The following is a 26,033-nucleotide window of genomic DNA, read 5'->3' on the forward strand; positions in this document are numbered from 1 at the left end:
TACAGAAGAATGCTGAAGATAAGGTGGGTAGATCACGTAACTAATGAGGAGGTATTGAATAGGATTGGGGAGAAGAGGAGTCTGTGGCACAACTTGACAAGAAGAAGGGACCGGTTGGTAGGACATATTCTGAGGCATCAAGGGATCACAAATTTAGCATTTGAGGGCAGCATGGAGGGTAAAAATCGTAGAGGGAGACCAAGAGATGAATACATTAAGCAGATTCAGAAGGATGTAGGTTGCAGTAGGTACTGGGAGATGAAGAAGCTTGCACAGGATAGAGTAGCATGGAGAGCTGCATCAAACCAGTCTCAGGACTGAAGACCACAACAACAACAACATGGGAGTGCAATAGGGGCTGAAAATTTTTAACAAAATATTTCATTACATTAAAAAAAATTTTATAGCTAAACTTAATAAAATTGATATTTCACTGCTCAGTTAGATATAAATAATTGTTTGTTAGGGGATGAAAGTTGCTAAGGAAACATCTCAACAAGAACACAAAAGGCTTGATTAACAAAAACTTCTGACTCTGGCTATCAGAATCGCTTTTTGATCAGAATTATATTCATTCAAAGATCATGCTTATAGGGCATTAAGTAACATGAAAAGCTTAGAATGTTTTGCAATTTGTGAACAACATAAAAATTCAATTAAATAAAAATAAAATCTCTGCAGGCCATACAGTCTATTCAAATGAAGCAGTGGGTGCTAAATTAATTTAGTACAAATGGGGCTGAAAAAGTATTATTTATTCTGTGTTAGGAGACTGTGTGAGCTACATTTTGAAATAAACTATACTAATAATGTAATGTACAAAAATAAAAGAAAATACAAAGGAGAGTATTTATTTAGTGGCTGACCCAATTGTCTTCTTCAGGCACTGGAAGTTTTACTGTTACGTGTACTATTGTTGGTCCTGTGCCACTGTTTATAGCCTTGTTTACTGCCCAGTGCCCACTGTGTCCTTTGACACTCTGTTGTTTTCAGAAATTGTACTGATATTCCCCAAAAAGCACATTCTCTTAGTGTTTCCCACTCTGATGGATGTAAAGAAAGATCTTAATAAACTGGATCCCAGACTCCAGGCCTTGTTTAAATTGAAACCTCCATTACTGTTCATTAGACTTTCTGACATCTATATTTCGATAGACTCCTTAGTTACACTGTCCCAGAAATTTGATGCTTGCACCGCAGTACTAGTCTCCTCATATTTCATTTCATGATTGTATTCGAAGCAGTCCTTGGTGACAGCTGATGCACTTTTGTATGGAATGCAGTACACAGCTAGCTTTCAGACACCTATATCATATTTCACATTACAAAGAAGATTTTTTAAATCTTCGTTGATGGGAGTGAAATACACTGGATACCATGTCTTTGTAGAAGTCTACCGATCAGATGTCAGAACAGCTTAAGGCAGGTAAGCAGTTCTTGGCTTCTCTTTCTATGCGTAAGTCTCATTCTCTTTCTCAGGTGTTCTTGATTTTTTGACTACAACACCCACTCAGTTTGATGATCTGAGTACTCTTTCTTTTGGAGCACTATTTGTAGATGTAATTCTTCGGTGAGTGCCTCCTCTTTTGAAAGTGTTTGAGCTCTATGGACCAGAGTCTTAAGCAGCATATTTCTTTGTGACAAATCGTGATTAGGATGGATAGAGTATAAATGTTCCAGGAACTGTTCAAGCTTCAGGAGATAGAGGTTTCAAGTTAAGCAAGTCCTTGAGTCTGACACTCAACTTATTAAGATCATTAACCAGAGCCAGGAAACACTAAGAGAATGTGCATTTTAGGGCATATTAGTACAGGCTCTGAAAAACGAAAGGGCATAGTGGGTGCGAATTCAGGCAGCAAGTACATGTAACAAGAATACTTGTGGCAGTTGAAGATGGTGACTGGGTCAGTTTTCAAAATAATAAGTTAGCTGTGTATTTAGAAGCATACCATTACTCAATCATGCCAAGAAAATCTGAGAGATCACTTCAGGTCACTCTACAGGTGGGATATGTTCCATAATGGACACAAGTTGGATTAGCATCACCAGAAGAAACGTCAACTTCTTAGGAAGCTGACCTTTCCAACAAGGTCTCACTACATTTACCAAAGTCAAACTTCTATTAACATTAGTGGCAAATAGGATTATGTGCTGTGCAAACCTGGTACTAATATGAGAGAGAATTAATTACACCCAACAAATGCTACATGTCACTTCAAAAGAGCTTCTTCATCTCCATCTCTACATGTCAGTTACACTCTCTGCAGATTCTTGGGACTTGGTTGACAGAACGACATAGTCACATACAGAATCAATGCAGTTGAAAATATCTGCATGCCAGAAATCAGAATTTGATTGATTGCACAAGAAGCCTAGATGTGAAGCATGCAGCTGTACAGTAATTAATCTCACTAACAGACATCTGCAGAAGGATACAGTGAAGATCCTTGTTAAAGGTATAGGTATTCGTTCCTTCTGTGCCTTATACGAGATTGGAATAATATAGAATTGTGAAGGTGGTTCGATGAACCCTCTGCCAGGCACTTGAATGTGATTTGCAGAGTATCCATGTAGATGTAGATGAAACAAATGCTATCAATATCAGATTACCTCAGCTCCATGGAGCATATTGCAGTTTTGCTGTCATCAAAAGCAGAAGAAGAAGAAGAAGTTTACAGTAAGATCTGTAGGGTACTTACCATGGCACCAGTACTAAGATCCAACATCTCCAGCGAAGAACAAGAATCATAGAGAAATCTGCAGAGGACAAGGAAACTGTAATTCTGCCAACAGACAAAGGCATTGTTATGGTCCCAGTGCCATCTGAATGATGTTGCATACAGAGATAAGATTCAATCCCACAAATAAAATAGAACTGAAGATGATGACTCTTCCCAGATTTGTCAGTCTCACCTCATAACACCATTAAGAGCACAAGCAGCTGTGCCACCACGACTATATGGCCCTCCTGAAGTTTACTGAGACCAGTAGTTAGTGGTGCATTTATGTATTAGCTGGAAAAATACTTGAAAAACATTCTCAGTGAATATGTGAGGAATTGCGAACACTACATTCATGTACTTGAGGTCAGTATTATTGAAATGGAAGGGAACGCAGATGAAGATGAGATGGGAGATATGATACTGCATGAAGAATTTGACAGAGCACTGAAAGACTAAGTTGAAACAAGGCCCCAAAGTAGACAACATTCCACTAGAATTACTGTATAGACTTGGGAGAGCCAGCCCTGACAAAACTCTACCATCTGGTGACCAAAATGTATGAGACAAGCAAAATACCCTCAGACCTCAAGAAAAATATATTAATTCCAATCCCAAAGAAAGCAAGTGTTGACAGGCGTGAAAATTACTCAACTATCAGTTTAATAAGTCACTGCTTTAAAATACTAAAGCATATTCTTTGCAGACAAATGAGAAAACTGGTAGCAGCCGACCTCGGGGAAGATCAGTTTGGATTCCGTAGAAATGTTGAAACACTGGAGGCAATACTGACCCTACAACTTATCTTAGAAGATAGATTAAATAAGGCAAACCCACGTTTCTAGCATATCTAGACTTGAAAGCTTTTGACAATGTTGACAGGAATTCTATCTTTCAAATTCTGAAGGTGGCAGGGGTAAAATACAGGGAGCGAAAGGCTATTTACAATTTGTACAGAAACCAGGTGGCAGTTATAAGAGTCAAGGGGGTATGAAAGGGAAGCAGTGGTTGGGAAGGAAGTGAGACAGGTTTGTAGCCTATCTCCGATGTTATTCAATGTGTATGTTGAGCAAGCAGTCAAGGAAGCAAAAGAAAAATTTGGAGTAGGAATTAAAATCCATGGAGAAGGAATAAAAACTTTGAGGTTTTCCGGCGACATTGCAGTTCTGTCAGAGACAGCAAAAGACATGGAAGAGCAGTTGAACAGAATGGACAGTATCTTGAAAGGAGGATATAAGATGAACATCTATAAAAGCAAAACGAGGATAATGGAAAGTAGTCAAATTATATCAGGTGATGCTGAGGGAATTAGATTAAGAAATGAGACACTTAAAGTAGGAGATGGGGTCTGCTATTTGGGGAGCAAAATAACTGATGATGGTTGAAGTAGAGAGGATATAAAATGTAGACTGGCAATGGCAAGGAAAGTGTTTCTGAAGAAGAGAAATTTGTTAACATCGAGTATAGATTTAAGTGTCAAGAAGTATATTCTGAAAGTATTTCATTGGAGTGTAGCCATGTATGGAAGTGAAACTGGACGATAAATAGTTTGGACAAGAAGAGAGTAGAGGCTTTCGAAATGTGCTGCTACAGAAAAATGCTGGAGACTAGAGGGGTAGATCTTATAACTAATGAGGAGATACTGAATAGAATTGGGGAGAAGAGGAATTTGTGGCACAACTTGACTAGAAGAAGGGATCGGTTGGTAGGACACGTTCTGAGGCATCAAGGGATCATGAATTTAGTATTGGAGGGAAGTGCGGAGGGTGAAAATCATAGAGGAAGACCAAGGGGTGAATACACTAAACAGATTCAGAAGGATGTAGGTTGCAGTAGTTACTCAGAGACAAAGAAGCTTGCTCAGGATAGAGTAGCATGGAGAGTTGCATCAAACCAGTCTCTGCACTGAAGATGACAACAACAACAACAACAACAACAACAACATGCTCATATCAAACTTAGATAGCATTACCTCATTCAGTCTATCTCATTAAGAAGTAGTAAGGTAATGGATAATCTAGAGAACTTAGATATTTTTATTTGTGGTTTTCCTAGAAATATAATTTTAGAATAATGAAATACTCATAGATCTTATTATTTTACAGTGGATGTCAGATTTTGGTTTGTGAGTCTGTACTCTGCCATTACTGTGTGACTGTTATCTATTTTCAGGGTGGACAGTTTGATGCTAAGTATTTCCTTCTGTATTATTACTATGGTGGAATGATCTATGCAGCACTTAAAAACTATGATAGGGCTCTATATTTCTTTGAAGTAGCCATTACCACCCCAGCTATGGCAGTGTCACATGTAATGTTGGAGGCTTACAAGAAATATATCCTTGTATCACTTATACTACATGGCAAGGTAAGTATATTCATTGCATATATATATTGAAACCAGGTCATAGTCGGTCGAATTTGCTAAGCTGCAAGTAAAAGTATTTCTGTTTTCAACCAAGAATTATAATTATGATTCAAGTAAATCTGTACATGCATGTTGTACCTTGTACTCTAAAACTTTCCAGGTCCAGAATATACCAAAGTATACATCACAAGTTGTGGGAAGATTCATAAAGCCTCTGAGCCAAGCTTATCATGATTTAGCATCATCTTATAGCACCAACAACTCGGATGATCTGAAAGTGACAATCAGTAAATATCAGGAGACATTTGCCAGGTGAAAATTGTACATTTTCATAAATTTGATAAGATGTAAATAGTGGAGAGTGGAATATTGTAAAAGAAAGAAAGAAGAAGAAGAGGGTGCATTCATCTTTTCTGCATTGTGCGAGCGGTAACACTCCTTGCAGCATGTCCTTGATTCTTGTAACCCCCTGGACCTCGTCCTTCACTAATTTCTGTTGTTCATCTACCTGTGTGCCCTCCCCTGCTTCCACTGTGGCATCTTGCCTCCTGTCCCCCCACCCCCCATCTGCCACTGTATATGCATAGTCCTTACCCCTTCTGTGGATCTGTTCTCCTCCCCCTCCCCTCCCTCCGTCACAGCTTCATGCTGCTGCACCTAGAAGCCCACCACATCCCTGCATGTGCCCAAAGGCAACACTATTGCAGCTTCCTCCACCCCAATGGGGATCACTACTCACTTCATTTGGGCCTCAGTGACTGGAAACAACAGTTGCCCTGTGTGTGTATGAATGTATGTGTGTTTCTAAATTTGGAGGAGAATTGTATCTGATAGCTAGCCTACTTTTAATTTGCCTGTCTGCCAGTCAGCACCTCCTGTATGTGACGAGTAGTAATCTGTCCAAATTCAGTTTACAGCTTTAAGAAAAGTTAAAATAAATAATGAATCTTAAACGCTCAGCTGAATTTTCCTTAATGTTCAAATTATGTACTTTTTTTATTTTTTTATTTTTTAAAAGTTAAGTCTTTTTATGAAAATAACATCCAATTTTTGTGCTGCCATGGAATTGTTATTATTTTTGACATTGTTGTGTAATTTTTTGCAACTGGAAATAAGATGGATGGAAGTCATAAGTGTGGGAGGAAAGTGTAGAGTGAAATGAGGAGGAGTAAGAAGAGGGAACTTTACAAACTAAGAGCAAAACCCAATCCCTAGAGGGTTCTGGGTGCCTACTGTAACTTAGCATTTTTAGTGGCAGGTGGTGGGAACAAAGGAAATGGTATAAGTCATATGACTTGGACAGAGATTGACTTGTTTCTGGCCACTACAGTCACTGTCAAACAATATTCTGTGTGGTAGCATTATACTGTAATAGTTATTGTTGAATGCTGTTTCATTTCACTGATATGTAAGATGCAGCAATAAATATAGTTACGGAAATGTCATTTTTGAACACATTAATGTATACGGCAATTTCAGTTCTACTTACGCAATACATTTGATTGCTTGTTACCTCAGTATGTCCGTTTTGTTTTTATAGAACCACAAAACACAGATGTATACTACCTGCACTAAGAGAGAAGCAAGGCAAGTATTCTTCTCTCCTCTCCACTCAGTTCCATTGAGTAGTGTGTGGAGAGTGGAACACGTTTCTGTCACTCTCAACACTCTCTGCTAGAAATGCCAAGTTACAGTGCACATTTTAGTAATGTTGTGTAGTTAAGAAAGAGAAATTACTGATAAATTACAAATAGATTAGAGCAGAATGGAAACAAAGAGAGGAAAGGCTGAAAAAGGGTGTGTCAAAGAGCCATTGATGTTTCATGATGACCGCTAGTGATGGAGGTGTGACATATTTCATCTTTTCCCACAAGTGTCACTGAGGTGCACATGCAGTTAACAACCAAACATTGCATTTATTCTGATTTAATATGTTTTTGCATTGCCTGATATATGCATATGTTCCACATCCGTTGCATGAGCAACATACAATATTAGCTTTGTTTTATTCATTGGTTAACATATAATTTTGTTTCTATCATTAAATTTAATTGAATTGTATTTTGCTGTTCACAGAGATAGCAATGCAGGTCTTGTAAAGCAGGTTTTAGCATCTCTGTACAAGAAGAATATTCAAAGGCTGACCAAAACCTTTTTAACATTGTCTTTGTCAGATGTAGCTAGTCGTGTTCAGCTCAAAGGTCCAGCAGAAGCAGAAAAATACATACTGAACATGGTAAAGCTTTTAACATGAGAATGAATCTGAGTAAAAATTGATGGTTGAGTAAATATTATGTGATTTACCTAATTCTTTGATTTCTCTTAAAGATAGAAGATGGTGATATATTTGCTACAATAAACCAGAAAGATGGCATGGTTATTTTTCATGATGACCCTGAGAAATACAATAGTCCCACTATGCTGCGTCGCCTGGAAGAAGAGGTATGTTACAACCAAAACTGTTTTCAGATGCTTGGAAATGAGTTAACATAAATAAAATATAATTTTTCTATTGATTATATGTTATTTCAGTACTTCATTCATGCGGATTAATTCCACTTTTCATGAATGTACATATACTATTTATTGTGTTTTTATAATTAAGAATAGACAGGAAAAGTGCAAAATTCCTTAATGATTCATTAACTGGTTGTTATAATAGTTCAGATTGTGTAAATGTAGATGTATATGCTTTACTTACTTATATTGGAGATGGTTATGGTCCAATAGAATTGTGTAAAATGTAAAGGAATCATAATCTTTTGGGATTTGGGATTCTTTATTTGTCTGGTTGAAAGAAAGACAAAAAAAGTTGCACAACAAACAACAGTCTGACACTAGTATTGATGACTCGCAAAAGACTGTTGATTGAGAATGGTTAAAGAAGAATGATTGAAACAGAAACTGAGGGAGGAATTTGAAAGGTGAACTTCAAAATCGGCTAGTTTGGCGCTATTTATTATATATTTTATATAGAAAGTGGACTGAACATTAAAATACTAAGCTTTCAAGAGGAAGCAGGATAATACCCATGCTAAGGAGCAAGCTGTTTCAGTGGCATCTTATTGGCCAGTAACACAACTACAGTGTCTCCGCAAGATAATGGAGCAGATGATTCAATACAGGTTAGAGTAGTGGTTTGAATATTGTGACCTTTTCCTTAGTAATCAGTCTTTTTTTGCAAGAAAAGATGATGATCTTGTTCATCTAATCAGTGACATATAAACCTCCTTCCATAGAAAGACCTACCTTTTAACAATATTTCTGTGTCTAAGCAGTGCATACAATAATGCTTCACTACCAGTGCTAGCTATAAAAATATAGACATGTAATATGCTAAGTGCCTGTAATTTTCTCACTCTCTTTGACTACTCCTTGTCATAGAATGATGTGCAATATGACCAAGAACTAAGAATATGAGATTGCCCCAAAGTTAGATTTTAATGGCCCTTTTGTACTTATACTAATGGCCTACATAACATATTGCCGTAGAAGGTAAAAGTTCTGCAATACGTAAACTATTGTATTTGCATTTACTACTTTCCAGTAGTAACTTACAGCAACAGTCTGACAATATCAAGGAGTTGTCTTGAGGAAATATTGTGAAATTTACCTTATGTGATCCACCAGGAAAGCATGGAGAATCACAGATGCATGTATTTGCATGAAGAGTATTTCTCTAGAAGGCAACCAGATACTTTTCTAGGCCCAAAACAACTCTTATTGAAGTAACTATACATCTCAATGGCTATTCCCCATGGATTTAATTGTCCTATATATATAACTCCCCATGAAACAAAAATTAACCTGGAAAGTGCACATAAAGCACATTGCTCACAAGTATGAGGCAACTAACCAGAGCTAGGATGGGATGTGGATAGGGAATGCCTGCACCACTCTTATGCTTCATTAATTACAGTATTGATTGTTAAGAATCTGCTACAGATAGCTACTTTGCCAACTTTAACAAATGTCAGTATGAAGTGATGAGTGTGTTGAAGCAGTGTTGGTTGAAGCTCATTTAGTCTCCAACTCACCCATGATAACAGTACGTCTGTGTTGATTTTCTTTTTAAATGATATCAAATGAAAAATCAAAGAAAACTGATCCAGTGGCTCATGTGACTATAAAATGCTTAACTGGGCATTTGTGAGTCACTATGACTCTTCCACCATAGTAGCGGTGCACTTAGATACTCAGAGGCTATACAGGAAGATTATGAGGCTATTGTGACTTTTAACACACTGTAATCAATAAAATTATTCCTGGCCAAAGTAACAACTGGTATTCTTTTCATGACTGGTACCCAATTACATAAAAAATTTTGGAGTAGTTTTAAAGAGAGCATCACAAATAAATCCATTGGCATGCTGATGGCTCATAAATTAATGACTCCATTGGAAATATGCTCTACATTCGAAGTTTGCTGAAGATCGTTTTATACAAACAGAGACAAGTATCACAATTGCAGTACTCATGACCTCACTACAATTTGGGCCATGTAGGAAGTCAGAAAAATTTTCAGTCGTTCTGCACATCCACCTCCATTAACTGTTAGCAGCCAGTAAGGTTAGTTCTCTATCCGAACAGCTATCCACAAGTTACAATCAGACTGCAACAACCACGTCCCTCATGCTGTGCTATCACCATACTTCACAACAGTGAAGTTTCATTCACAGAGTGACTAAATTATTCATTCAGATGTAGATGTTACTTTTTTGTAGCAATATAGCTGTGCATGTGTATCTGTAAATGTTTTAGTGCAATTTCCAAACAAATGCGTCAGGTGGCGGCAATAAAGTTGAAGTGCTTCATAAGCAGGCAACGAGGTTTATTTACCACATTTATAACATCTTCAAATGTGTGTATATAAGCGAGACTCATATCATTGGCATTTTGAAGATATGAGAACAAACTGCAGAAGCATGCATTGACAAGATAACAACTGTACAGAGAATAATAAACAAAAGTGTAAGAGCCATAGAATCCTCAGGAAAACTTACTGTTGTGTCGTCTGGAAAGCATTGAAATCACAAGAAACCTTTAGCACAAATGGGTGGTTTGGACAACGATATTTTAAAGCACTCCGTGTTTGAAATGGATATAGGTAGTGAATACCCAACATCACAGAAACATGTTACAATTATGCATGAGAAATCCGTCTTCAAAGGTAGCACCTTGTCATTGCATAGAATTCTAAAAGAATTAAGAAGAGAGTTTTTAAATGCAAGAAGTGACGTAGGTGCAGCACATACCATATCCCTTATAAACATGCATGATGCAAGAGAAGAGGTAGTTCAGCAGTATATTACCTTGATGAAACATGGGTGAATCAGAATCATTTCGTGAATAGCTGCGGGAAATGAGTGAGTGTACTGTTGGTTTCAAGGCTCCCATAGGAAAAGATTCTAGGGTTATTATTCCGCATGCTGGCAGTTCTTGTGGTTTTGTTCCTGAGACTAAACTTGTATTTTGGTTCAAGAAAAAACAGCAATGACTACCATTCAAAAATGATCATGCCAGTTATAATTCAAGTGTTACATAGGAAACACCAAGTACAAACACTAGGAATGCAGATATTGTGCTCTAGTTTAAAAATTAAAAATATTCTGCACAATGTAAGCCAGACTCATGCTAGACTCCTGTCACTCATTAATTTACATGAGAAATGCGAAATAATGCAAGTTTGACTTTCTTGCAGTTGCATGTGGTCTCACGGTTTTGCGTTTACCAACATATCACTGTCAGTATAATTCAGCAGAATTAATTTTGGTACAGGTTAAGGGATATGTACTACTGCAAAAAAAAAAAAAAAAAAAAGGGGCATTCAAGATAACAGACACTGAAACCCTTGTGCATGAAGCAATAGACAACATCCAGCTTCAATGTAGGCACACTGTGTGTGACGCACTGAAAAGCTTCTGTGATAGGGAGGTAAAGATGGGTATGAGTCTCAAACATATCATCCTAAATTTACAATCAGATGGCTCGGACATGGACTGAGATAGCAATGACAATGGTATTAATGATATAGACTTTGGAACAAAGTAAAGTACTAATATTTCTTGGTTTTAAAGGCCTGTGGTTTAAACAAGATGTTTGTCAACATATCAATTGCATACATAGTATATGAGAACTTCCTAGCATTTATTGATTAGAAATTTGTATCTTATGAAGCACGCAGGATATAATGTTCAGCATATTGCTCAGAGAGAAGTTAAGCTTTTCCCACCATGTTGTATGCTCTTAATTATTCGTGAGAATGCAGCCGGATAAATTCGTCAAAAACTCCAATATTTCAAATGTAAACCTGTGTCAGTTTCAAGGCACAAATTGGAAAGTGCCTTAAAATGACAGGGAGGGTTACCTAATGAGATATTGATGGTTTTTGACATTATCAGTCAGCATTCCCTCTAATTATTTGGAGAAGATTGTTAATTTTTGTTTGTTCAATGGATCATAAATGCCGTCTCTCACTGTAATATCGAATGAGTTATTTTACTCTCATAACACCCATTGACAGCGAAAAATATGACAATATACTGACAATTGTTATGATGATCTTTTGCATCGGTCTTTACTACTTGTAATTCTTCTTTATGAACAGTGGTTTACATTTAACTGTAGTCAAACACATCCACATACACACACTATACACATTTTTAAGAAAATATGTGAAGTAGAAGCAGTTGACAAGTTGGTTTGAGTTTGAAGTTGATTCTGTTGTGTATCACATTTTTACTTATAATACAGTCCAAAATTCTGGGGATAAATAGTGTGTGTCCTTTGTACTTTCCAGTCATAAGTTCAGCTTTGATGATATTATTCAATAGCTGTTTGACAATCATCCTTGTTCCATTACATAGTTTTGGTGAGTTGAGATTTCTGAGTAGTATGATCGGAGATCTAATTTCAAGTCAAAGACAGTGTAATGGCATTCCTGGTACTTGCAAAGAGTTTAGAAATTCTTTAGGGAAGTTCACACTTTCTTCAACATTTACCATTGTCTTGATCAATTTGTACGTTCTCTCTTCACTGGGAATTTTCTTTTGAATATTAAAGTTGTTATCATTGATAGTATTTTTTTAGTTGCCAAAATTGCCCTTTCAAATAGCCAGTCCAGATTGGTATAGTTGTGAACAATGTTTAGATAAATTGGCCAATGAGTTCATTCTCAGCAGTGGCTATATTGCAGAAATCACTGTTGTGCTTAATGAGGTCAGACGTCTGGTCAGTAGGATATGTGCCTTTGCCTATTTGTAAAAGTTATTGAACAAAATGTGCTGTTGTTTTGTCTTTCAATAGTTCAACTCTTACAGTTTTTGTTGGTCGCTGTGTTTGTATGTGTGGCCAGAGATGTGATTTTTTAAAGCACGCATTGATCTGGTCTGCTGGTGTTGACTTGTGGATTACTGGAAGTGTTTGTCGAAAATTCCCTAAGGAATTCCATCACTTCAGAGTTTCCTCGCAAGTCTTGTAATGTCTTGTCCACAACTTCAAGTGATTTTTTTGTGTGCCATTCTGCATTCATCCCAGAAGATAATTTTAGTGTGCTTTAGAAGTTCACACCGTCCAGGTGCTCTTGAGATTACGTACCAGGAATTGTTCTTCAACTGCATTCAATGGCAGTTGCAGGGCAGAATGGACAGTTCATCATCCTTTCATAAGTGTGGCTGTAATACCAGATGATGCCAGTACAAGTGGAATGTGTTGTTTAGAACGTATTACCACCAGCAATAGATTTATTAGAAATGTTTTCCTGATACCGCCTGATGCTTCCAAGCAAATAATTCTGCCAGTTTTGTTGTCAATTTGGTCCATGATAACATTGTAAATTTACTTTTGATTGTCATTGAGGAGTGGTTTGTTGTGAGCAATGTATTGAAGTAGTTCATTCATGTTGTAGCTTTTTTCTTTTGTATTTTTGTAGTTTAATACACTGATAGAATCGTTTCATGGTGCCTGCATCCCAAGTTGTAGTAAGATCTGGTTGTTTATTGCTAAATATTTATCTTCTAGGCAAATGAGTGTTTGATATACAGGACATAAAATCCTGTGTGAGGCCTGCGATCATTTAGATGTTAATAATTGGCAACCAATGCTGTACAATCGCAATAAAGTCATAAGATGTTCAATTGACTCTTTTATTAGAACATTATGCGTTTTGGGATTACACCCAACCTCAGACCTCACAAACTTCAACTCCTTCGTAACCAACCAGGCGTACAGCCTTGACAACTCAAAGAGAGTGTCAAATAACATATGACTATAACTACCACACAAGCAGTCTTGAAGCTCTGCCTGGTTGGTTTGGAAGAAGTTGAAATTTGTGATGTCTGAACATGGGTGTAATCCTGAAACGCGTACCATGTTCTAGTAAAAGAGTCAGTTGAACATCTCATGACTTTATTGCGATTGTACAGCATTGGTTGCCAATTATAAACGAGTTTTTCATTGAAGATGCCATTGTTGAATTCGATGGTCAGTTCAGGATGAGCTTGTCGGATTTGGTGCAGTATGTCATCACTTGCACTCTCTTTGAAGGAGTCCCATTGCTATTTTGCAGTCTATGGGTTACATGTTGCTAGAATTATGGCGAATAAGTCTCTCATTTGTTTAGCTGAGGCTGTGAGTGAGGCTTCTTGTATTATTAATTCCCAGTGGTTGTCATTTTACAGTAAGCGTTGGCATGCTTCTCTGTAGGCCCATCAACAGTCTTGAGATCTGTGAAACCTGTTGATCCCGTTATTTCGTGTAGCAACATCCGGAGATAGAAAAATTTGGCATATGGTGTATACTCAGCGTAGAGTGCCTATTTTCATGATTCCTGAATGATCTGGAATTCCTTGTTGTGTTCCATGTATAATAGGTATGGAGGTCAACAAATAGTAATGTTTTTGTGAATGGATACATTTGGCACAGTTGGTAAAAAGCTGTTAATATTGTGTTCTGAGGTGGTTCACTTGTGGTGTTTCTGACAGTGTTTTTTGTAAAGCAAATCCTCTGTCCATTTTCCAAATATACTGCTAGATGTTGCACAGTTGGTTTGCTTTTGTGCTATGGGGGAGGCGAAATCTGCCATGCTGCTTCGTTACTGTTTGTGTATCTTCCAATTTGTGACATGAGGGTCTCGTCATTTCTGTTTACTTGTTCGCTGTCTTTGGCTGTTTGAGATATTGCCATATCAGTACCTTGGTTCATATAGCTACAGACATATTTGATGGATTTCAGAGAATTGCAGTATTCTATGTTTGTGTGTGCTTGAAACATTTTGGAAAGTAGTGTGTTGTATAGTACTAACCACTGATTACCTATTTCCAGTTTGTCCCTGCTTCATATTTGTATTTTTGCTGTGAAGCCACTGTGTTTGGGTGATCGTTTTCTGTGTTTGGGATAGCCATCAACTCTGGTTTGTGTGGTGTCCAAGTATAGTTTTGGGTATTTATTAGTACATTTTCCATCACTCATACAGGGTGAATTGAAGTTTAATGGCCCGCATGGTCCGTGAATCATGTTTTTCACTATTGTGTTGTACAGTTCCAGATCTTCTTGTGGATTGGGGAATTCAGCTTGGATGATTTTGTCAATATCCGTGGAATGAATTCTATCGTGTAGCATGTAGCCATATGAGATTGTATCAGTGAGGCACTCCTCATTTTTGCCATACAGTTGTGTACAACCAGCATCTAACGGTTCCAAAGATGTGGTATTTTATGATGACTTCAGTAGCTCTCATTTGTTTTTGTCAGAAAACTCGGGCTATTATGTCATATCGTGCGTGGGGGCTTGTCCATATCTTACTTATTCTTTGATTTCTGGTCACGACTAGTTGCATGTGAATGTTATGAAGAAGTCAGATTGTCCATATTTTCTTATGTATGTCATGGCATCTTGAGTGTGTTCGTGCATGTGTCTCAGACTTCCTATGTACAATGAGGATAAGGTTACCATAGTTCCAATGTCATCGGTGTTTGTGTCGCTTATGATTGCGCCTTGAAGGTTAATGTATCCTTCTGTGTGCAGTTTCTTTTGATTCAGTCTTATGTAAAGCATCCGTTCCATTTCTTGTATAGACCGGGAATTGTTGGAATAAACAGCAAGTGTTGAGAATGTTTCAGTGTCTCTCATCATCAAGCAGTGAGCATAGAATCCCTAGGAAGTGACTTCTTCATTTGTTTCTACACCTGCTTAGGGTTGGATTTGTTTCACATTACAGTGATATCTGTCCCCTCTGTGCAGAAATATTAATGGATATCAGAGGGCATCATAAGAACAGTGTGTCTCCGCATTGCATTGTAGTCCTTCTCTTCTTCGTTGTACAGTTATGTCATCTCTTGTGTTTTCATTGTCCACAATTATGATGATGACTTAATCTATCTGAGTGCGTTAAATCAGCTTTCGTGTTCTCCTTGTGGTCTTTTTTTGGCTCGAATTATAATTTTATAGTCATCAGAAATCATTCAGTCTAGTGCTGTTTAGAATATGTGAATCAGCTGATTGTATTTCTATAAGATCCTCTGTTCATCTCACACTACTACTCGTCTCAATCCAGTGATATTTGTTCATTGTTGACCAATTCCTGTTTCTTCATTTCTGATGAAATATACCAGGAGAAATTTATGGTCTTCATTGGGTAGTGGTAGTAATGATCCCATGTGACAGATTTGTCATTGGATGGAAAAAAAACATTGGGTTTTATCTCTGTTATTGATGATTGATATGACTCTGAAAGCAATCACTTGGAAGTAGGCATTGTACACTTTTATCTTTTGAAGAAAGTGTTTTGATTCTGGAGTTTCCCCGGTCATGTAATGTAAAAATCTGCAGAGGTGTTTCTGGTGGTGGTAATCGAATTTTTCCATTCATGCAACAGAATTCTCTACTGAATTTTTTCTCGTTGCAAAATTAGCAGATGTTATCCGTTTTTCTGATTACAGTGTGTTTGTGTTTGTTACATTCTTTTGTCAGGCCATAGGGGGTGCTTCATTTGTTAGGTTGTACTGTTTCCTTTTTTTCATCCTCGCTTTTCATTGGGTGATATTTTCATGGCTAGTTTGAGTTTGATGTCATTTATTATAAGATGGTGTTGCAATTCTTGATGCTTCAGTCCATTCATTTCATTGTTCTGCAGTTTCTCTGCTTCTCACAGTGCTCATTCTCAACCATTGGAAACTGAAACATGCTTTGCACTCTTTGGCTGTTTCATTTTTTTCACTGTTCTTTTTGTTTTCAATGTTTTTGCTTCAGAACTGGTAAGATCTCCTCGTTTTCATATCAGAATTATCTAAAATATAAATCAGATAACCTTTTTGTTAACAAATATTTTAAGTAGACTTTAAACACTTTATTTTCAATTTATATTCAAACACTGTATCATTTTGTCTAATCACACTTCACTGTTTGTGTTTACCCACTGCACTACTTTTTTCGGTTCCTAACTTTGTCACTGATAAGAAACTGACATTCGAGCCCATGAATACGAATGCATAGCCCCACCAGTGGTGAATTCCAGAACGTACCAAAAAGGCTTTAAATGGTCCACAATCTTCCAGAACACTTCAAAACATTCTGAAGTGCTCTGTAACGTCCACAATGATATGGGATGTTCCTGAACATTCTGGAGTCTTCCTGGATGTTCCAGACTATTCCCAAAGATTTCAGAACATCCCAGATCATTGTGGAACATTCTATAATGTTGTGGAATGCTCTCAAATATATCTCCTATGTAGAGTGATTGTATTTCCGTACTATTCTACTTATAAACTGATATCTTCCATCTAGTTTACCTACAAGTAAGCCTGTGGTATCATTCCATTTCATATCCCTACAAATTTTTAGACCCAGGTATTTGTATAAGTTGACCAATTCCATTTGTGACTTATGATATTGCACTCATTGGATACTATGTGTTTTTCATTTTGTGAAGTTAACAATTTTACATTTCTGAACATTTACAGTAAGTTGCCAGTCTTTGCACTGCTTTAAAATATTATCAATATCTGATTGAATATTTGTGCAGCTTTTTTCAAACAACTGTTTCATTTTAGATAAATGCATCAAGTGCGGAAAGTCTGAGGTTGTTATTGTTTGCAAGCTCATTAGTATGCAACATAAACAGCACTCACTCACCTGTAGCATTCCTAAAGTTACTTCCACACTCAGTGACTCTCCATCGAAGACCAAATGGTGCATCCTCCCTACTAAGAAATCCTAAATTCAGTCACAAATTTCATGAGATAGTTTCAATAATAAGTGTAAGTATGTGTACTAGATCCACAGGCATTCTCAATGTATTGGGTTTAACATGGTCAATGTTTCTGAAATCCATGTCAGATGACAAGGAGGAAGTCATTCTGTTTGTAATATCTCATTCTACATCTACATCTACATACATACTCTACTAGCCACCAAGCGGTGGGTGGCACAATTCGCACCAAAGTTGTATTCCCCCACCCCCTCTCCCCTCTGTTCCACTCGTGGATCATGCGAGGGAAAAACGACTGTTTGAATGCCTTAGTATGAGCTATAATTTCCCTTATCTTTGAATGGTGATTATTGTGCAATTTGAAACATGGTGGTAATAATATATGCTCAACATCCTCAGTGAAGATTGAATTTCAGAATTTAGTGAGCAGCACCTTTCGTTTAGTGTGCCGTCTATCTGCAAGTGTGTCCCACTTCAAACTTTCTATGAGATTTGTAATGTTCTCGCGATGGCTAAATGTACCAGTCATGAATCTTGCTGCTCTTCTTTGGACTTCCCAATCTCTTGAATCAGACCCAACTGGTAAGGGTTCCATATAAATGAAGAATACTCTAAGACTGTATGAACTAACGTATTGTAAGCTATTTTCTTTGTTGAAGGACTGCATCGCTTCAGAATTCCACCAATAAACCGCAATCTAGAGTTCGCCTTGCCCGTTAATTGTGTAATCTGATCATTCCATTTGAGATCATTTCAAATAGTCACACCCAGATACTTGACGGATGATACCGCTTCCAAAGACTGTTCATTTATTTTGTACTCGTTCAGTAATGCGGATTTTTGCCTTGTTATACGCAGTAGGTTACACTTACTAATATTGAGTGATAACTGCCAGTCATTACACCACCCATTTATTTTCTGCAAATCCTCATTGATTTGTTCACAACTTTCGTGTGATACTACTTTCCTGTAGACTACAGCATCATTGGCAAACAGTCTAATGCCGCTGTCAATACCATCAACCAGATTGTTTTTGTAAATCGCAAAAAGCAGTGGACCTATTACGCTGCCCTGGGGCACACCTGAAGTTTCGCTTGTTTCTGTTGAAGTCACCCCGTTCAGACATACTGCTCTCTGTCTGTTAGAAAGCTTTCTATCAACCACATATGTCATCAGATAGACCGAAGTGCGCACTTTTTGGAGCAAGTGACAGTGCAGAGCTGAGTCGAACGCCTTTCGAAAGTCAAGAAATATGGCATCAACCTGGGAGCCGGTATCTAGAGCCTGTTGTATATCATGCACAAAGAGGGCCAGCTGTGTCTCTCATGACCGCTGTTTCCTAAAACCGTGCTGGTTTCTGCAAATGAGCTTCTCAGAGCCTAGGAAGATCATTGTGTCTAAACCCAAAATATGTTCCATGGTTCTACAAACAATTGATATCAGTGAAATTGGCCGGTAATTATGTGCATCCGATTTTCTACCCTTTTTGTAGATTGCTATGACCTGGACCTTCTTCCAGTCCCATGGAGCTTTCCGCTGTTCCAATGATCTCTGGTAGATAATGGATAAGAATGGTGCTACATTTGTAGCATAGTCAACATAAAATCTTAGGGGGATACCGTCTGGGCCAGATGCCTTCCTGGCATCTAAGGATCTCAACTGTTTTACAATCCCATATACGCTAAACACTATGTCAGCCATCCTTGTGTTTGTTTGATAATTGAAAGGGGGAATGGTGCTGCAGTCCTCTACCATAAACGAGTTTTTGAAAGTTAGGTTTAGGATTTCAGCCTTCTGTTTATCATCATCAGTTACATTACCCATACTGGCAGTAAGAGAAGGTATTGAATTATTTGTAACATTCATAGATTTTACGTACGACCAAAATTTTTGCGGCTATTTTTAGAATCTGCAGATAAAATATTGCATTCAAATTCATTAAAAGAATCTCTCATTGTCCTTCTGACAGCTGCTTTCATTTCGCATAATTTCTGTTTGTCAGCAGGGCAGTGACTACGTTTAAAACGACTGTGCAGAATTCTCTGCTTCCTCAGCAACTTCCTAATATGTTTGTTGTACCAAGGTGCATCCTTTCCCTCCCCTATATTTTTGCTAGGCTCATACTTCTCTAGTAGCACATGGTGGGCAATACCTTTAAATTCCGACCAAAGATGCTCAATATCTTTGTGTCCCGCAGTGAATGCTTGGAGCTAACTATGAAGATATTCATTAATGACACTTGTATTTGCTGTCCCAAACAAGAAAACTCTATGCTGTTTCTATGGTTTTTTTGTAACTTCCACTGACATAGAAGCCACAATGACATTATGGTCGCTAATACCTTCTTCTAGATTAACATCCACAAAAAGATCAGGTCTGTTTGTCGCCAAAATATCTAATATGTTCCCAACTCGAGTTGGTTTTCTAACCAATTGCTCAGTGTTGTATGTTGAGAGTGAACTTGAATAACTTCACACGAATCTTTGCTTCTGGCCCCTGTGGTAAACGTGTAATTTTCCCAGTCAATGGATGCCAGATTAAATTCTCCACCTATAACTATTGGATAATTTGGATATTTACTTCCTATGTACTCAAGACTTTCCCTGAAACGTTCTGCGACATTTGTTGTGGATGCTGGTGGTCTACAAAAACATCCTTATACAATGGTCAATCCTTGTCTGATTGACCTAGTATCAATCTCAACTGTGTTTAAACAGTTTTTAACTGCAATGAATACACCACCTCCCATAGCATCAGTCCTATCCTTCCTAAACATTGTCCAATCCGAGTTCAAAATTTCACTGCTTTTTATGTCTGGTTTCAACCAGCTTTCGATACCTAATACGATATTGGCATTACTACTGTTTATTTCGGAGACTAACTCAGGGATCTTGCTACAAACACTTCAACAATTTACTAACATGAGATTTAGCACATTTAAATCATTTGTAATGACCTGTTTAGACAAACTAACAATTTTTACAGTTGGCACACCCACATCAGTGTCATGAACTGGTAATTTTTCAGGCCAACGATTTGTTTCCCGTGGGGAAACCTAATCTAAAAAAAAACCACAAGTACTGTGCTGCCCATGTAGCTGCTTCCTGTGTGTAGGCACCCCTAATCTATCGAGGGGGGTCCTACAACCTTCCACCCCACAGCGTAGGTCGAGGAATCTACAACCACTTTCGTCACAGAGTCAATGTAGCCTCTGGTTTAGCTTCTCCACTCGACTCCAAACCACAGGACCCCAGTCTGCCCTGGATACAGTGCTGCAGATCGTAAGCTTGGCTTCCACTCCTCAAGGGATGGAGGCCGCCTTTGCCAATTTAGCCAGCCACCGAAAGGACCCAAGGATTTTCTCGGAACCCCGACGACAGGCATCGTTGGTGCTGACATGTGCAACAATCTGCAGCTGGCTGCACCCCACACGCTCGATAACCGCCGGAAGAGCCTCTTCCACATCCCGGACAAGGCCCCCCCGGCAAGCACCACATGGAGTGAATGTTGGACTTCTTCCCCGCCCTAGCCGCTATGTTCTGAGGGGCTCCATGACCCGCCTAACATTGGAGCTCCCAATAACTAACAAACCCCTACCCCCACGTGCCTGTCCGGACCTTGCTGAAGGAGCGGCCACTATCCTGTCAGAAGGTGCATTCTGATCCAGCTCAGCCTCCCTCCCAGCATCAGATAGCACACTGAATCTATTAGCAAAGTGCATGGGATTGGCAGGAGCCTGTATCCCCCATGCAGCATTTGCCTTGAGGCTCGAGACCTCAACACAGTTTACCAGCCACACTGAGGTGGGAGTGGGCCAGCCTGCTCAGTCACACCTGAGGTCGGCCCAATGACAAAAAGCTGTGACATCTCCCTGCCCCCTGCACATCTAGTACAGCAGAGGCTGCCCCAGGCACCCCTTCCCCACCACACCGCAAGGTGGCACACTGGAGTTTGTTGACTGTGGCCAACAAAGCTTCCAGCTGCGTTTGGACTGTGACAAACTTCTGCATCTGCACACAACAGACACAGTCCCTATCCATCTAGCTAATAACTGATTTACTACAAAAAAAAAAACTTAGGAAACCTACTGCCACACAAGATTAACAGCTACACTATAGTTGGCAGAAAGGACACTTAATAATGAAAATAAAAATTTATGGTGGAAGCTAGATCTGGTGCTTATTTTCCTGCTAGGAGCTATTTAGTGAATACTAAGGAATAAGACAGTGCCCTACAGTAAACTACTATGGGCTATCTAGTGAATATTATTAATGAATTAAACAGTGACCTACAGTTAGCTGCACTTACTGATTATCCCTCGTATTTGTAATGTAAACAAGCGTTTACGTACATGCGAAAGTGACCTAATAAAACTATAAAAACTGCTACCATAAATGTACCGAGTCTAAAGGACACTAATAAAGTTAAATACTGAGTATTGTACACTGACAGATGCAGGTACAAAACAAAACCTTTAGTTCAGAATGTAAAACACAAATACAAACTCTACTGTATAGGAACTGATGGGCTTACAGTACACGATCACTAAAGCCCACAACAAGCTAGGGAATTTAAGCAGACAGCGAGGTGAGTTTTAGCTTTCAGCTAACTAAACCATATGTAAGAAGGGCTCAGAAGTTGTATTGTAACACTGATTTACTCAGATATTGTAGTCTAATACTAATTTACCACGTATTTTACGTTTGCTTAAATGTTAACGGTCGCAGGTTGCGCTAGTCAAACGTATACAAGTGAGGTTAGAATTCACTGTCAGTATCACTATTCCTAATGAAACATATAAAAACTGCTACCTTCAATGTATCATGTCTAAATGACACTAATAAACATGAATACTAAGTATTGAACACTATCTTAAACTTATTAACCCTCATATGTATAATGTAAACACACGTTTACGTACACGCGAAAATTAACCTAATAAAACATATAAACACTGCTACCTTCAATGTATCAAGTCTAAGTGACACTAATAATCGCAAATACTGAGTATTGTGCCCTGAATTAATTGATAATCCCATGTATTTAACATCGGTTAAGAATGTAAACAAACGTTTGCGTATACGCGGAACTGTCCTAAACAGAAACTTTGCTTATCTTATTGAGACGCAAATAAAAACTGAAACTTTCAATTTATCACGTCTATCTGACACTAAAGCGTGTAAATAATATAGAATAGACAGCAAAAACAATTAATTACTAGCTGAATTACTTATCTTGTAACACAGCAAGCGAAAAGCGCTGTTTGAGTTCAGAATATGTTATAAAATCCTACAGCAAATGGGTGCCAAGGGTATTGAACAGTATTTTGGTGGATTACTTCTGCTACCCTTCTTGCAAGTGGATGTGACGTGTGTTCTCTTTCAACTACTGGGTGCATTTTTTTAATTCAAGAGATCTATCGTATATTATGGTTAAAAGATGTGCTAACTAAGCCACAAATTCAGTATAGAATCTAATAGGGATTCCATTGGGGCCAGGAGCTTTATTCAATTTTATTGATTTGAGCTGTTTCTCAATGTCAGCTGACACTGTTATCTATTTCACTTATCTTTGCTGCAGTGGTGTGAAGGTGATGCTCTTTAATTTTCCTTTGTAAAAGGAACATTCAGAAACTGAGTTCAGCATTTCTGCTTTTGCTTTGCTACCTTCAGTTTCAGTCCCTGTCTCATCCATGAGTATCTGGACAATAACTTTAAAAATGACCAGAATTTCTTTGGGTTCTGTGAGAGATCCTTTGATAATATTCTTCTATGGTAGTCATTAAAGGCTTCATGCATTGCCTTCTTGACAGCCAAATGTGTTTTATTCAGAATCTCTCTATCTGTAGCCCCATAATTTGTTTTACACCTATTACGCAGTAGTCTCTATTTCCTTAGAAGTTATTTCACAAGAGACTGTATACCACATAGGGCCCCTCTCATCACAAAATGTTCTACTGCGTACATTTCTGTCCAGTGCACGGTCAGCTACTCTTTTAGACTTGAGACACAGGTTTCTCTTCAGAGCTAAAAGTTTCCAAATTCCTCATTTAGATATGACCTTACTGCCTCTTTATCTCGCATGCTCAACATACACGCATCAAAGAAAGTTTTGCGTCACCTCGGTTCCGAGAGTTCCAGAACCTGTACAGAAAATTAGAATAGATATCAACATGAACATCATTTCCACCCTTTTTATTGCTCATGAAAACCACACATTGCATAATGTACCACCATACAGCGAGACCTTCAGAGGTGGTGTTCCAGATTGCTGTACACATCGGTACCTCTAATACCCAGGAGCATGTCCTCTTGCATTGATGCATGCCTTTATTCATTGTGGCATACTATCCACAAGTTCATCAAGGTACTGTTGGTCCAGATTGTCCCACTCCTCAGCGGCGATTCAGTGTAGATCCCTCAGAGTGGTTTGTGGGTCATGTCGTCCATAAACAGCCCTTTCCAATCTATCCCAGGCGTGTTCGATAGGGTTCATGTCTGGAGAACATGCTGGTCACTCTAGTCAAGGGATGTCGTTATCCTGAAGGAAATCATTCACAAGATGTGCATGATGGGGGGTGCGAATTTTCGTGCATGAGGATGAATGCCTGCCAATATGGTTGCACTATCGGTCGGAGGATGGCATTCACATATCGTACAGCCTTTAAGGCGCCTTCCATGACCACCAGTGTCGTATGTTGACCCCACATAATCCCACCCCAAAACAGCAGGGGACCTCCACCTTGCTCCACTCACTGGACAGTGTGTCTAAGGCATTCAGCCTAACTGGGTTGCCTCAAAACACGTCTCCGACATTTGTTTGGTTGAAGGCATATGTGACACTCATTGGTGAAGAGAATGTGATGCCAGTCCTGAGCGGTCCATTCGACATGTTGTTGGGTATATCTGTACTGCGCTGCATGGTGTCATGGTTGCAAAGATGGACGTCGGGAATGAAGTTGTGCATCATGCAGCTTATTTCGCACAGTTTGAATTATAACACGATGTCCTGTGGCTGCACAAATAGTGTTATTCAACATGGTGATGTTGCTGTCAGGGTTCCTCCGAGTCATAATCCGTAGGTAGCAGTCATCCACTGCAGTAGTAGCCCTTGGATGGCCTGAGCGAGGCTGTCATCGACAGTTCCTGTCTCTCTGTATCTCCTCCACGTCCAAACAACATCGCTTTGGTTCAATCCTAGACACTTCCCTTGTTGAGAGCCCTTCCTGGCACAGTAACAATGCAGACACAATCTAACTGTGTGACATGATTGAACTACAGACAACATGAGCCGTGTACCTCCTTCCTGGTGGAATGACTGGAACAGATCGGTTGTTGGACCACTCTGTGGAATAGGCGCTGCTCATGCATGGTTGTTACATCTTTAGGAGGGCTTAGTGACATCTCTGAACAGTCAATGTCTATCTTCAAGAGTTCTGGGAACCGGGATGATGCAAAATGCCTTTTGATGTGTGTATAAATCTTGCACTTTGGCAATCATTGTTGTTACAAGTGCCTCGGGGTCAAAGAAGTCAAATATATTTGTTGCTATTAGATCCTATAAAGTTCCATCGTAAGCAGGCTTCCAAACTTCCTGTTCTTGATACTTTTCAGAGAAGACACACTCATAAGTTACAAAACTGTAATTATACCAATTGATCATTGAATAATTAAAGTCTCCTCTGATGACAGTATAAATATTAGGGGATGTGTGTACCAGTAAGATGAGGTTTTCTCTAAAGTTTTCAGTTACTTATTGGGGTCAGTCTTACACTGAGTCAAAAGATCCAGTTATAAGTTTGTTCCCGCCCTTGATAATGAGTCTTGTGCAAACAGTGTCACATACAGCTTCAGTTCCTATCTCACTGGATTTGAATTTCTTGTCTACTATGTCAAATACACCACTTCTGTATCACATTAGCCTATCCTATGGATATACATTTAAGTTATCACCAAAAACCTTTCTGCTATCACTTTTGGGTTTTAACCAGCTTTCTGTACCCAGTATAATGTGGGCTCCACTGCTTTATAGGTGTGCTTCAAACTCTGACACTTAATCGTGAATGTTCAGCAGTTGATCAATGGAATTTTAATACACTCACCTGTGGGAGACATTTTTTGGATCTTACATTGATACTTCAGGGTCTCCTGTTGCTACGGATGAATAGTTACTAAATAAAAAAAAAAAATCAACTACCTGAGTAGCAGCCTGTGATGTGTAGTGCCTATCTGACCCCTTTAGGGGGGACCTTAAATTCTCAACCCTATGGCACAAGTCTAGGAAATAGCAGCCTAACATGTCACTAAACCGTCCCAAGTATCTGATTCAGGCCTTCCACTTGTCTCAAAACAAGGGGACAGTGCTGCAGATTGTGAGCTTTGTTGAAGCTCTTTGAGTGTGGCTGGTCTTTTCAACCTCCTCTGATAGCCACTTGAATGGTCCAGTTATGACCTCGCAGCCCAGATGACAGGCATCATTTGTTGCAGTGTGCATAATGTGTAGTAGAGGTGGATTGTTCCAGTTTTTAAGACAAGCTGGAATACAGGTGTGTACAATGACACACTGGTATTACTGTGGTGGAATTGCGAGATTATGGCACATGTGTTATGTAAATTATGACTACGTTTAGAAATCTTTTCTGTAAGAATCAGTATAGATTGTACAAACACCTTCTATCTAGAACCCAGAAGACTGTAGAGGGTGGAGTGCAAGGTGATTCATGTTTCTTAATTTCCGGAAAG

The 26,033-nt window shown here is 38.7% G+C and overlaps 1 protein-coding gene across 1 annotated transcript in view; it reads left to right on the plus strand.

The window, feature by feature from the left end:
* LOC124607087 (COP9 signalosome complex subunit 3) overlaps positions 1–26,033 on the plus strand; it is a 136,370-nt gene that overhangs the window by 102,356 nt on the left and 7,981 nt on the right. The window contains exons 4-7 of the mRNA XM_047139276.1: positions 4,893–5,087; positions 5,248–5,399; positions 7,164–7,323; positions 7,416–7,529. Coding sequence (XP_046995232.1) covers positions 4,893–5,087; positions 5,248–5,399; positions 7,164–7,323; positions 7,416–7,529 — 621 coding nt within the window. The remainder of the gene's footprint in view (positions 1–4,892; positions 5,088–5,247; positions 5,400–7,163; positions 7,324–7,415; positions 7,530–26,033) is intronic.

The sequence above is a fragment of the Schistocerca americana genome, chromosome 3 (assembly GCF_021461395.2).
Source record: "Schistocerca americana isolate TAMUIC-IGC-003095 chromosome 3, iqSchAmer2.1, whole genome shotgun sequence".
In the NCBI taxonomy this organism is placed as follows: domain Eukaryota; kingdom Metazoa; phylum Arthropoda; class Insecta; order Orthoptera; family Acrididae; genus Schistocerca; species Schistocerca americana.